This window comes from Gracilinanus agilis, chromosome 2, assembly GCF_016433145.1.
Source record: "Gracilinanus agilis isolate LMUSP501 chromosome 2, AgileGrace, whole genome shotgun sequence".
Taxonomy (NCBI): domain Eukaryota; kingdom Metazoa; phylum Chordata; class Mammalia; order Didelphimorphia; family Didelphidae; genus Gracilinanus; species Gracilinanus agilis.
In genome coordinates, this window is record NC_058131.1 from 585,678,648 (window position 1) to 585,694,120 (window position 15,473).

The 15,473-nt window shown below is 38.1% G+C and overlaps 1 protein-coding gene across 1 annotated transcript in view; it reads left to right on the forward strand.

Annotated features, from left to right (window-relative positions):
* The window catches only part of ADAMTS17 (ADAM metallopeptidase with thrombospondin type 1 motif 17), a 515,727-nt gene that overhangs the window by 331,870 nt on the left and 168,384 nt on the right, over positions 1–15,473 (forward strand). The window contains exons 11-12 of the mRNA XM_044665411.1: positions 4,119–4,220; positions 5,212–5,357. Coding sequence (XP_044521346.1) covers positions 4,119–4,220; positions 5,212–5,357 — 248 coding nt within the window. The remainder of the gene's footprint in view (positions 1–4,118; positions 4,221–5,211; positions 5,358–15,473) is intronic.

Below are 15,473 nucleotides of genomic sequence, written 5' to 3' on the forward strand. Positions count from 1 at the left end.
GTACTATGTGAACTCTGAATGAACTACCATTATATATGGCAGTGATAGGAAACCTTTTGGAACTTTTTAGGGACCTTGTGCCATGCCCCACCCCACCCCCAGACTGCATGCCAATGCCTGCCCCCCATGCTCCACCCCTAACTGCATGCCCCACCCCCTGACTGTGTGTGTGTGTGTGTGGGGGGGGGGGTCATGGCTGTTGCTACATTAGGATACCAGTATATACAATTAGAGGAATACAACTTCTTTCCCTTCCTGGAGGCAATTTCTACACAGTACATGAGTCATATTAAAAGGAAAAGGGTCAGCGACCCAAAGAGCATCATCCTCCTGTATTGGGCCTGGGGATATTCAGTAAAAGTGAAAAACTGCCCTGTGAGAAAGCAGCGGGGATTCTGTAAAGTATCCCACAGGGGAGTAGCTAGAACCTGAGTGGATAGAATTTCCTGGAAGGATCAGGCCTTTGGTAGGCCTTATTTTGTGGGTATATCTTTCATACCCAATGGTCTGAGTGATCCATTTCAGCTACTGCTTCCCCCAATTGAATTAGACAATTATTTGTCCAGCTGGGTGCACATAGTTCAGGAGAAGACCCAGAATGTGAGCAGAGGCATAGTCATGGAGTCAGGTAGTTAAGGGTTAAAGCAACAGGTATTGACAGGAGGAATTAAAATAACAAAAAGAGTAGGAAGGGACTATATATTCCATAGTGTCCTGAAGCTTTGAGGTCTTAGATCCACTCACAGGAATAGGTGTCCCCACTTCCTCTTCTGCCACCTGTTTCTTGGGGTTTTAATGTGAGAAACATGAGTCCATGTATTCTGCCTTTCCAGTTTTATATCTGCCAGGATGGATAGGATGGCTCCATGGGGACCCTCCCATTCAGGTGTTAGTTTGTTCAATCCCTAGGTTTGGGATGGGTGTGTGATTTCCCCTCCATTTTCCTTTGAAGGATTAGGGAGGATCTGATTAGCACATTCCCTTACGGATTGGTGAAAGGTGCTCAGCCCTAGATTTACTCACTGGGTTATTTTAATTAGGGTCAGTGCAATCTGGAGGACCTGGACCCAATCAATTCTTTGCTTACAAAAGAAAGACTGTTACCTTTTCTATTGGAGAAAACCACAGCTGCTCAGCTTCCTCCCCAGGATGCTGGCCAGCTGGCCAAGCCAGGGACCTGCATGTAGCCACTGAGAAGCCTCTGCCTGCTGTCTTTGGCATGTGCTCCATAGGTTCGCCATCACAGCTATATTGGCATCTCTCATAAGGCTCTCACTTATTTGTGTCTCTGTCATTTTTGTAGGGCCAGAAGTACACTATAACAATTATTGTTTGCCCTTCATTTTTCAGAAAGGATCAATGACATCACTACAGTGATGTCTTGACTTGTGAGTGAATTGAATTTAAGTTTAAGTGCTCAAGAAAGTATCATGAATTAAGGAAAGAACATGAAATTCAGAGTTAGAAAATGATGATAATAAGAGCTCACATTCATATAATACTTTAAAGTTTGCAAAACACTACACAGGAATAATTTCATTTGATCCTTACAAAAGCCCTATGGTTTAGGAGCCTATATTATATCATTTTATGTATGAGGAAAATTTAGTTGGAAGTTAAGTGATGGGCCCAAGGTCATATAGGTAGTATTTGAGTTGGGATTTAAACCCAGATCTTCATAATTCTAAGATCAGAGGGTCTGCCATTTAGTAACTGTATGACCTAGGTAGTGATCCTTTGTTTCTTCATCTGTAAAATGGGGATAAGAATATCTGCTTGCTCTGCTTTAAGAATCAAATGAGATAATGCAAATGAAAATACTTTGCAGTGGCAAAGTATTATATAAATGCAAGCCATCATCAATGAATGAATTGTTTAACACAACCTTATTTCTGTCTGTTTTGATCTGTTCTAATTATTGTACATTGTAGCCACATAAATACAGGAAAACATTATTTGGCAGTTCTTAATTTCTTTCACATCTGTATATTGTAAGCTTTACTGCAAGAGAGAAGCAAATAGGGGTTCAGACTTTGAAACCCCAAGAAACTGAAGGCAGTTGGGGGGCAGTTGGAACTGGACTATATAAGGGGGTGAGCCCCACGCAGAAGAAGCTCATTCTGGGTTTTGGATCAAAGGGTAGTGGGAGGCCTGAGCAAGACTCTCCATTAAACCCTAGCTGATCCATACCAGGGGCACCTTTAACCTGTTCCTGCTGTTCTGACTCTAGCTGTGTCAGTCAGTCAGCCTGATCTCTGCTGCAGTTATAAATCCTATTTACTGAAATCAAGATTTACATTACCAAATCACTTCAGAAGACCTTCAATCCACATTTGATACCATCCTGCTAACCTTGTTCATAATTTATTAGTTTAATACTTGAGGCAGAATTTAGGAAGAGAGAGGATTACTGTGAAGAGGCCCAGCCCTGTTGGGGCTGAGGCCAGTCTCTGGTCTAATTTGATTAATTAACAGAGCTCCCTCATCCCTTTTACCCAACCTTTCAATCCTATACCCAATATATCTTCCCTGAATATAACTTGCTTGATTATGCCTTCCCTGATTAATTAAAAGAAGTGACTCTACTGTTTCAATAGTCTTTGGATTATACAGTTGAATAGGCCATAACATCTCTTACCCTTGATAAAATCCTCCTTCTCACCAAGAACTGACAGAAGGTAGTGGGGATCTTCATTATTGGGAATCCAATTGATTTCCATATATATCCTTGTCAGGGAATCACACTCTGTTTGCCAGTAACATCCTTTCTAGTGGAAGAACACCTTCTCCCAAACAAACCATCTGGTTAAGAAAGATAATATCAGTTTTCCTCTGGGAAGCCACTATACTGTGTCCCTCCTCTGTAAGGATCTGTTTTTCCAGCCTATTGTGGGAGCCTAACAACTGCTGGCCTAAAGACTGCCCAACCCGGGCAAAAGGTCTAAGAGGCTGTAATCCTACTTCAGCCTTGAATCATCCTTACACTATACATGCAAATAAACTCACATTATATTGTCAAAATATTATAAGGCTAATATGTGTTGAATCAAACTATTTCACAAGTTACAATAAATTTCTATAAGACCCTTTGACATAACAAGTGAGATTCTCATCTCTTTCTTGTAATGTTGCACAGGAAAATATGTTTTTGACACATAAGATATTCCATTCAAATCTTCAACTTCTTTAGGTTTGTCAATACAGGCACATTATGAATGTGATAGATCTAAGGATCATTCTCACTCTTTTCAGTCTATTGCTCAACTATTTCTTCTGTTTTTGTTTCCTACAACTTCTTAGTGCTTTTGGCTTTTGAAAAGCAAGAGTTGCAAATCTATTCTTATGCAACTATACACATGTTTAAAATTACTTGAAAGTGCTGCACTGGAACACACAAACATGTTCAAGCTTAAGAAAGTTGGGGTGAACACTTTTGAACTATGTGTGATTGTTCTATGAAAGAAACTTTGATCATTGCTATTTCTTAAGTGCTCCAAATCATCCACCTTGGCTGCACATTGAAAAGGAAGCTTCTTTCACTAATGCCTTAAATTAGCCACATTTGATTTTGATGTATCAAACAAGTTGTCTGTGATTTATTCTTTAGATAGTTTAGGAACATATTAGGTATCTGTATGTTTCATCCATATGGACATTTTAGATCATTACAGCTTTTTTGCTTTTCTTTGAGTAATTTCAGAGACCCAAAGTATTGGGACAAGCCCCATATTGGAGAGTAGATTTTTATGTATCCTGAATTTGAGGATTTACTTTGATTGTATTATCTTTTGACTTCCAAATAGTTGATATGTCATGCCATCCCAGCTCTGTTTGGCATAATATTTGCAAAAAAGATTGGAGTGAAAGAGAGATGAACTTTTGACTATATATATATATATATATATCCCCTATTAAAAATACTATGCTTTTAATTTATTTGAATTTAAAATGATTCACTTTTCCTAGTCTTCTATTTTAAATTGCAGGTATTTAGCCCTAAATAGAAATTGAAAAGCACTTATCATTTCTGACTCTTTTTAGGGTACCAATATCAGTAAATGTCACATTGGTCTTGGAAATCAACAGAAATAATTTTTCTCAACCTTTTATAATTGCAGCATTTGATGTGTGCAGGGTTGTGGTGCCTTGTGGAAGGGGATACATCTTGCAAAACTAAGTTGGACCCTCCTCTGGATGGCACTGAATGTGGGGCAGATAAGGTAATTGCTTACTCCAAACAGCTGTCTTTTTAGTCTTTGGTACAATTACATTCCTATAAAACAATTGTAGATCATCAAAATCCTGATGTAAGGATTGATTTCTGTTTGGATGAAGCTCTATGAGTATCTCAGAGGGAAATTGTGGGAGTGCCATCATTGACCTGTTCTGAAATCAGTTTGAGTTTCTTCACTATTCCCCATTGCACTTATCCTATAATTCTCTCTGAAGAACAAAAAGGAAGAGGAAGAAGGAAGAAAAATGACATTTTTGGTCTGATAGAAGGAGTATGGTTTGCCATTCCTTAGACCTGTTGAATTTAACCTATAAGTAAAGATATCTAAAGTTAGAATCCACACCATAAGTACTTATTTAGTGTCTACTATGGGCAAGACAGAGGCAGCTAGATGTTTCAGTGGATAGAGTGCTGGGCCTAGAGTTAAAAAGATCTGAGTTCAGATCTGGTCTTAGACATTTGCAAGCTATGTGACTGTGGGCAAGTCACCTAATCTCTGTTTACCTTGATCCACTGAAGAAGGAAGTAGGGGGGAAAAACCAGTGTCTTTGCTAAGAAAAATCCCATGGACAGTATTGGCATACTGTGTATCATGGGATCACACAAAGTATCAGACATGACTTAATGACTAAACAACAAGAACAAGAACAAGAACAAAACAGTATGATGTCCTGATTTTCTTTACCTGATGGTGACTTCTTTCTCTTCCTCTTTTCCCCAACTTCCCTGCCAATTAACACACTTGAAAGACTAGGAAAGCTTTCCTTTAAAGTTTACTTTAATGAAATCTGCCCATGACTTCATAATTAGAATAATTATCCTTTAAATGATACCAGAGCTGTCCCATTCTCACTCCTATATGGAAAATTCAACTTAATCCAGGGATTTTTCCCCCTTCTTCTCATCCCATGTTGTAACCTAAAGGGCATTTTCCTTAGATAGCTTTACTCAGTGAACATTCCCATGCTTTGTTTCAGTGGTGCCGAGCTGGGGAGTGTGTCAATAAAACTCCTATTCCAGAACATGTGGATGGGGATTGGAGTACCTGGAGCCCTTGGAGTATGTGCAGTAGGACATGTGGTACTGGAGCCCGGTTCAGACAAAGGAAATGTGACAATCCCCCGTGAGTACCTTCCTACCCAATGACATCTTTTATTTTATCCCTTTATTCCTTAATATTTACAGAAGTTCTGGTAGTAGGCCTTGAACCAGGTACTAGAAAAGACTTAAAGATCCACAAGTTAGTTCTTTACTTTCTTAGAGTTAGTTGAAGAAATACGATGTTCAGTTCAATTCAACTAACATTTATTAAGTGCCGACTATGTGCCAGGCACCACACTGGGTACCGAGGACATAAAGATAAAAATAAAACAACCTCTGTCCTCAAGGAGCTTACATTCTCCTGAACATATACAGAAATACCTATAAGTTAGGAAGTGCCTTAAAAGAAGAACAATCAGCCAGATGGAGCAGTGAATAATAGAGTGCTTGGTTCAGAGTCAGGAAGGCATGACTTCAAATCCCACCTCAAATACTGACTAGGTTTGGGATTCTGGGAAATTCACATGCACCTCTTTGTGTGTCAGTTTTATCTGTAAAATGATAGAGGTTAGACTCACCCAGTTCTAGATATAAGATTCAGTTATCCATGATCTTTTGAAAATATAGTGAGATTCAGATAAGAGAAGGACTTTTCTAACACATTTCTGCTTTAAGGTTCAGTGAGGAAAGTACCCAAATTCCATACACTAACAAATAAAATAAATTCTCTATGAGAAAGCTGGGCTGCCAAAAGATTGTATATAATAAGCGATTTACCTGCATATTTTCACATGCTTTTGAGAATTTAGCTTTGCCCATAGGCACTGTTTCCCTGTTCTTAAAGACAAGAAAACAAAAGAAAACAAAACCAAATGGTGAGCCAATATGAAAGGACACAATGATTCTATTTCTTTCTCTGCCTCTAGAGTAATCATGTCACAAAGCAGCGACAATATTTATTGCTTAGAATATATTCTGTGATTGTACATGAAGATGATTTCTCCAGGATGATAATGTAATTTATTTTAGCCTCACCTGATCTTAAATGGGCAATTATGTGGTACAGTGAATAGAATGCCAGGCTTGGAGTCAGAAGACTTATCTTCTTGATTTCAAATCTAGACTCAGACACTTATTAGCTGTGTGACCCTGGGCAAGTCTTTTAACCCTGTTTGCCTCAGTTCTTCATTTGTAAATCTAGCTGGAGAAAGAATTTACAAACCACTCCAGTATCTTTGCCAAGAAAACTCCAAATGGGGTCATGAAGAGTTGGGCACAATTAGGTGAATGCATACAAAAATCCTAAATGATCCCACTAATACTTATGTGCCCACTAGACTTGAGGAAAATTGTCCATTGCTTTTGGAGTGGAGTGCATTGTTTTACTATTAAAGGACTCTACACTTCCCATACCTGTGGGTCCCTGGAGACATTTCTTAGTCTCTCTAATCCAATTCAATAAATATTTGTTAAGGGTTTACTATTAGCCAGGCACTGTGCTAAGGAGTAAGAATACAATGAATAAAAAAGAAAGACAATCCCTGCCCTTAAGGAGTTTAAGATCTCAAAGGAAAAACAGCATACAAAAGAAAGAATAGTGAATGTGGGGTGGAAGGAGGATGGTACATCAGGGCATACCTGGCTAGGAGTGCTTTGTTTGAAAATGAAACCAAGCGGGAGAAGAGATGCAAAGTGAAGTGAGCAGTCCAGTTTCTGCCCTCTGCATAGTAAGACAACCAGAGGAGTTTGGTACTCTTCCTTCCAGCCCTCCAATCAGAAGAGAAAAGAGGCTGAGAGAGGTGTTTGAATCATCAACATAGTGATGAGTTTAGAGGTGATGAGCTTATCCTGGAAGGTTCTTCTTGTTCTATGGAGTTGAAACTAGATGAGGCAGCATATGACCAGTAGACCCTTTGGCTCATAGTTTCTCATTCAGTAAAATGGAGATAATAATACTTGTGCTATTTCCTGCATCACAGGGCTGTGATAAAAGTAAGGACTTGGGAAACCTTAAAGTACAATGGAAATGTTAGAATTTTTACAGCTCCAACAACTGTACTGTAGCATATTTCTCATTAGCTAGTGGAGGATTATTTACCATGTAGTAGTTTGAATATTCTTCATGATTTCTTGTCATCTATTCAACAGTCATTTCTTAAGCACTGCAAATGTTTAAAATACTGTGATGGGTCATGAAGACAAAAAGATAAAATGAAAAGTTAGAAAGCTAAAAATGATATAGCCTCTTGTCCAAAGCTGCATATGTTCTAGAGCAGGGGTCAGCAACCTTTTTGGCTGTGAGAGCCATAAACGCCACATTTTGTAAAATGTAATTTCGTGAGAGCCGTACAGTGCTCACAGTGCGCGCTCCTGTAACAGCGCCTGAAAAAAAAATCGACTTTATGGCTCCTGCAGAAAGAGCCCTATCTGGCCCTCAAAAGAGCTAGATATGGCTCGAGAGCCACACATTGCTGACCTCTGTTCTAGAGCCTTACCTTAAATGAGGAGCAACAAAGAGAAGGACTTACTTAATGAAAGTATGCTCTGCTCAGGCATCAACTCCTATGGGGTTCAGTTATTCTTGCTATCCAGATGACTCCTAGACCTATATATCTAGTCCTGTTCTTATGGGTTCAGTTATTATCTCTAGGAAGATAATTTTAATACCTACATGATTGCCCAAAACATAATCCTCAAGCCTAGTTCCATATTTTTCAGTTGCTTGCTTGTCCCTCAAGCATCTCCACATCAATAGAGCTAAAACAGATACTCCTTGTATTTCATTTCAAACCTCTTCCTCCTCCAAACATTCTCATTTTCGGAAACATAACTTCAGTCATCTAAATTTACAAAATCTATTATTTTTAACTCTTTCCATCTCCTTTAGTCTGCCCTCCCCCATACCAAAGTTGCTAAGAATTCAATCAATAAATCAGTAGGCATTCATCAAACTTTTACTATGTGCAACGCTCTTCAAGTACTGTGGTGATACCAAAAAAGGAAGAAAAAAGTGAAACCAATCCTTTCCATCAAGGAACTTCCATTCTAATAGGGAAAATATATTATTCACACCATAATAGGATAAAAGGTTCATATATTAATTAAAATACCATGTTAGTCAGACCATGTAGGATAAAAATGGAATAGATAGAGGGTAACTTTGAGGGGATGGAAGCTGGGCAGGAGATGGAGAGGGTAAAGGCAGACAGTGAAAGGCCTCCTTGGAGAGCTAACACTTGAGCTAAGGCTTAGAGGAAGTTAGGGATTCTAAGAGTCAGGGGTTAGGAGAGAAGGCATTCCAAAATAGCCAATGCAAAAGCATAGTATCAGGATATGGAATGTCACGTATGATGAACAGGAAGCAGGCTAGTATAGCTGAACTGTAGAATACATAGAGAAGAGGAGAATGTAAATAAAATTGGAAGTGAAAGAAGGAGCCATATCATGAGGAACTTTAAAGGGTAAATAAAGGATTTTGTATTCAATCATAGAGCTAATTAAGGAACACTAGAATTTATTGAACATTAGAAATGACATAACAAGACATGTACTTCAGGAAAAACACTTGGGTAGTTGGGCAGAGAACAGATTGGAGTGGGAAGAAACTTGACAAGATCAACCAGAAATCTGCAATATTCCAGGCAAACGGTGATGAAAGCCTGATTAGGGTGGTATCTGAGAAAGGGAACATATATGAAAGATGTTGCAAAAAACAAAATTATAAGATTTATCATCTGATTGATAGTTGGGTCTTGTTTTTTCTACCTCTACAATGTCTCTTCTATCCATCCTTTTCTATTCACTTACATAGCCCACTTACATAGACCCTTGCTCAAGCCTTCATCATCTCTTACCTGAACTATTGAAAATTAGCTTTTTATTTTTCCTCCCAGTCTGAGCACTCAGTTATCTTCAATGTATATTCTATACAGCAGCCAAAGTGGTATTATTCCTAAAGCCCAAGTCTAAGCATATTATTTCCTTAACAAGAAAACTTCAGAAGTTCTCCATTGTCTCCAGGATCAAAAAACTGGGTGGCCTTTGAAATCTCCATAGTATGGGTCCCACCTTCTTTTCCAGGCATTTCAGTCCCCTTCATACTTTCTCCATTCCAGTTGAACTGGCCTTCTACTTGCCATAGGGTGCTAAACATGGCATCCCCTCTTCCATCTCTGTGTCTTGTACAACCTCTGCTCCATGACTGGAATATCCTGCCCTTCCCTTCTGCCTCTAAGAAGCCCTGGTCCCTGTTAGAGCATAGCTCAGGTGTCATCTCCTCCATTAAGTCTTTCCTGAATCACCCTCACTACCCGTCCCCAATTGTTAGGGTTCTCTTCTTGAAATCACTTCAATAACATTTTTAAAGCATATACTGTGTCCTAGACAAGTGCAAGTAAAAATCAAAAACAGCACTAATCTTCTTGGATTACAACCAACACAATTCAGTTGAGACAAATCAACTCAACTTTTTCTCAACCTCTTCATCTGAAAAATACAGAAAATAATACTTGCAGTACTCACAGCAAAGAATCAGAAAAATTAACTGATAATATGTGAGGGAAGTGCTATGTTACCTTAAAGTGCTATAGAGATGTAAGCCATCACTATTTTTATTTTGCTTCTATAGTATTCATATCTCTAATGTGCCTATTTACAAAAATATATTTGAACTCAAAAACTTAAATATGAGATTAAGCATTGGCATAATGGCAAGTAAATTATAATAATTTATTGTTGGGGTAGGAATCTTTTTTTCATAATGGCAGGTACATGGAATTATTGTCATTAATTAACTTAGCAAATATTTATTGAATGCTTACTATGTTTATGGATACTGTGTGGTTTAAAAAGAAGTATAAAGCATGCTTTTGGGCCCCAGTTAATAAATATTCTAATTGAGGAAATAAGAGATAGATAGATAGATACATACATACATATGTATATACATACATGTGTATATATATGCATATATATATAGTCAATCGATATTTATTAATAATTATTAAGTCCCAAGAATTAGGGATACAGAGTTGGGAATACAAAGAAAGTCAAAAGACAGGCCTTGCTCTTAGAGTTCATATTCTAATAACACAATTATGTATAAATGAGATATTTACAGATAAATTGGAGATACTCACTATAGTTGAAAACAACACATCAAAGGGATATTTCTGTGTATATACTTATATATAGGGGCAGCTAGGTGATATAGTGTTTAAAGTTCCAGCTCTGGAATTAAGAATACCTGAATTCAAATATGGCCTCAGACACTTAACTAGGTAGTGACCCTGGGCAAGTCACTTAACCTAGTTTGCCCATCTATAAAATGAATGGGGGGCAGGCAGCTGGGTAGCTCAGTGAATTGAGAGTCAGGCCTAGAGGCAGGAGGTCCTAGGTTCAAATCTGGCCTCAGACACTTCCCGGCTGTGTGACCCTGGGCAAGTCACTTGACCCCCATTGCCCACCCTTACTACTCTTCCACCTAGGAGCCAATACATAGAAGTTAAAGGTTTTAAAAAAAAAATGAACTGGAAAAGGAAATGGTAAACTACTCTAGTATTTTTGCCAAGAAAACCCCAAATGGGATCATGAAGCATTAGAAATAACTGAACAACTAAACAACAGCACTCATATACCTATATATGTTATATGCATAAATGCACACTCCTATTCAATAGAGACATATATATATATACACACACTCTACTGCACAAGACATTATATGTTAAGTGTGATTATGAGTGATAGAAAAGCAAAGTGGAACATTAGATAGATGGCCAGTATTAGAGTCAGGAAGAACTGAATTCAAGTTCTACCTCTAATCCTGACTGACTATGTGATTCCTGGACAAGTTACTTAACGTTTTAGTGCCCAGATTGTTGAGCAATAATAATCCTTATCAAAAATTCTTTTGCCCAATCAAATCACAGATCTGGACATTATCTCCCTAACTTCCCCTCATGAAGATAGAATGAAATAAATATTTTCAGATATAATAAGAAGCAACCTAGTGCACAGAAAAGAAGATCTACATTCTCATCCCAGTTCTTCTATTTACTAGCTCTGTGATCTTGCTCTGAGCCTCAGTTTTCTCATCTGTATAATGGAGCAGTCTATATGTTTTCTATAGTCCTTTTTAACTCAGAATCTATGATCTTATGACCTTTATTCTTCCCATTTTCTGGCCCCCTTTTCTGTCCAAGTCCCAGGCAATTCATTCCATTTGGGACTGGCACTGGAAACTGGTTGAAATAATTATTTAACCATGCCATTTTGCTGAGAAAGATGAAGGCAAATCCTCATCTGGTCCTGTAGGACCCTGAGTTGTTTAGCAGCAGTGGCGGCCTCTGGTGCTTCCAGAAGACATGCAAAACGATGACAGCAATTTTATTAAGTCTAGTCAGGAGTTTACAACTTGGCCTTTTCTGAAGGAACTGATTTGGTGTTTCTTATAAAGCACAGCTGATCTGAGGCCCTGCAGCCAGACTGTTGTTGACCAAAACAAAGTCCATTCATTGTCTCACTTCTTAAATCATAGAGTTCCTTATGTTGGAGATTCTCACAAGGATTTCAAAATTTTTTTGCTTATGTATATTCTAGATTGGAACATGTGACCACCCTTCACTTCATATTCCTGGCCCCTTTCCCTCTTCTTCTGCAGCTGGTTTATTCACTGTCCAAAAATATTGGCAAGAGATCCCCCTTTTTTCTATTCAGTCTTGCTCTTTTCAGCTATTGGAATTTTTATTTCTTGCCAAATGACATTTAGGCCTTAGGGACGATCAGTATTTTTAAACCAGTTGCTTTACCTGCTTGATTTGGCCTGTAAGTGCTAGTACTGTCTTTATGAATTACCTTTGATGGCAAGGTAGAAAGTTGTCAGCCAGTCCTAGTTTGTGCTCAGTTAGAAGGCAATTTCTTGGGTCTTGAGTGGGTGGGTGGAAAAAAGGAATGCCTGAAATGCTTTGGTATGAAAGGCATGACCCATCAGAGCAAGAGGGTGATGGGAAGATTAACAGAACTTAATAAGTAGAAATGTCTTAATGTTACCATTCACTGTCACCACATGATAGACATAAGAGAGGAAACTAGCAAGTATTTAAAAATAAACTGGAAGAACAAGGTAAAGTAGATTTATGTGCTTGTGATGTTTTTTACTTCCACTGTGAAGCCCCCATATGTGCACAATCAATGTGCCAGGGGGACTGGCATTCACATGGGTAATTGTTTAAAATCCAAGCTTAATACAATCAAAAATAAGTTACACGTGTTACTTGAATACCTTTCAGATGAGAACCTAAAAACCAAGAATCAATCTGTATTTCATGGATGTCTTAAAACCTCATGGCACTTTTATTAATCCTTTGGCCTTGTCTTATGTCACTCATCATAATTCCTGGATGTCTCTTTGAAAATATAGAAACATAGGAAATCCTGCCTACTCACTGGAATTAAAATTGTGATTTTTATTTTTTCACTTGTCTTCATTCAATAAAGTCAAAAATAAAGGACTCCTTACTTACCACCTGCCTTCTCCCCTTGGCTTCTGCTCCCAGTCTATCCAACCCACCTCATGGTGAAGAAGCAGGACTTTTGCAACCTATTACTGCTATTGCTACTGCTCCTCCTCTTCCTCCTACTATTTCTATTAATACTAGTTGTCATTTATGTAGTGCCTTAAGATTTGAAAAGTACAAATAATTATTCATTTGATTCTCACTACAACGCTGGGAAGTATGGGCTATTATTATATCCATTTAGCAGATGAGGAAATTGAGACAAAAAGGGGTGAAGTAACTTACTCAAAGTCACATAGCTACTAAATGTCTGAGGTAATATTAGAACTCAGGTCTTCCTGATTCTGTCTAGTTCTTTTTTCACTTTAACACCTGGCAGCCTCCATAAGACTGTCCTGTATTATCTCCTTCTACACTGACTTCCACCCTTTTAAGCTCCTGTAGCTCCTAACTTATACTAGTGTTTCAACCTAATCATCGATTGGAAAGACTTTGAGAAAACAAACAAGTAAGAATAAAGTCTTTGCAGATAATGCTTTGATACCTAAGGTCCTTTTGGAGGGTGATTCCCCTTCCAAACAATAACCTTTCTCTCCCTTCCTTGCTATCTTCAATACACCATGAAGAGTCTTCAGAAAGGTAAATGACATGTTAAATGTTCATTTATTCTTTACATTGGTCTTTTATATTCATTTCATATTCATTTCTTATTGTTTTTAGTATTAAACTATATTTATCCTCTATAAAATGTGTTTCGGGTATGTATTTTAGAGTTGCTAAAATGAATTAATTGGATTTACATTGATTCATATGGAAATAATTGCCTTGGTTTTAGTTAGTTTCTAATTTTGCCAGGTGTTTTCAAAGGGATTATTTATGAAAACTGAAATATCACTGTACTTCAAATCTTTTTAAAGAATATTTTCCCACAAAACCTATCCCTATATAGATTTAATTTAGCATAATGAGGTAAATAATGACAGGACTAGGTAGCCTCATACTATTTCATTCATGCTGATTATTATTCAATTCTATTTAATAAGTATCCATGCCTAACTGTGTAAAATACTTGCTAGGCATTGAAGATAAAAACCAAAGGCAGAACAGCCCCTACCCTTTAGAGTTAACTCTCTACTAAGGGAATACAATGCATAATAAGAAATAAGTAATTTCAGTACATAGTAATTTGAGGAGGAAGAGAAGGAAATGTCATAGCACATTGTTTTTCCAGCCGAAGTTGTCATAAGGAGAGAGAGAGAGAGGTCTGTGGAGTCTGGGGATAATTCTAATCAAGAGCAGGCCACACAGAGCAGATCAGCACCAAGTTGAGGCTGAATACCAGGACAACAGGATGTCCTAAACCAACATGGAGCCACCAAGACAGAAATTAAGTATGAACTAAAAATCTTCTTATTATAGGGTCATAGCTCCAGGTCAAGAACTTAAAGAGTTTAAATCAGGGGCCAGATTTTGCCCTGGATCAGACCACTTTAGGATCATTAAAGGCTGAGAGGTCCCCTACCTAAAGTGTTTCAGAGAACATGTAATAACATAACACTCAATACCCAGAAAAAGCAGTAATAGAATTAGGCCAGACCTTCCTGTGAGAACATGGAACCTGGGGGGCAGCCAAGTGGCTCAGTGGATGGAAAGCCAGGCCTAGAGATAGGAGGTCCTAGATTCAAATCTGGCCTCAGACACTTCCCAAGTCACTTAACCCCCATTGCCTACCCTTACCACTCTTCTGCTTTGGAGCCAATACATAGTATTGACTCCAAGATGGAAGGTAAGGGTTTAAAAAAAGAATATGGAACCTGGTCTTAACATCATACCTGAAGTCAGGAAGTAGGCTAAAATAATAAACCAGAAAAGAATACCACTATAAAACACTGCGACAAATGGAAAAAACAAAAACTGCATTTCTTGAAACATCAAAGACAAAGGCAAAAGAAAAGGGAGGAAAAGCTCTCCACTAGCAGTAGGGAGCATGGAATAAGCAAACTGTTTGTTCTGGATGTGTGTGTGTGTGTGTGTGTGTGTGTGTGTGTGTGTGTGTGTGTGTGTTGGAGCAGGAGGTATGGGAGAAGAGAAAAAAAGAAAAGAACACTGCAAAGAGTGGTCCAAGATGAAGTGTCTTCTGAGAGCCAGGTTCATTTTAGTGCCAGAAGGTAGACTGTGTTTGAAATGAGATCTGAGATAAAGGAAAATTTGTCAATTCTTTTTTTTCAATTATACTCACCTATGAAATGAGGGAGTTGGACTAGTTAGTTAGTCCCAAAAGTTTCTTCCAGATCTGAAATTCTTTGATTCCTCACTCATATATCAGTTTCCTATGCTCCAGAAGCCAAGGCACTACCATTTACTTAGAGGCATCTAGTAACATTACAAAGGACCTATGAGGAAATAGAGAATCTCTATGAGGCTTGCCTAGTAAACTCAATCCTATGGATACAGTCTTCCATCAGAGTTGCAAACTCTTTGAAAGCTAAGATTTTTTTTTCCTATTTCTCATCCATGCAACATAACACAAAGTGAGTATTCAAGAAAAGTCTGACTATGCCATATTCTAATCTTGATTTTTCATTCTGCCTTCTATGTTCTGATCTCCTCAAATTAGAAGAGGAAAAATTAAGCAAGTGTTCCCCATTTCCTAGAAGTCCTCTTCATCATACTTCCAAGCA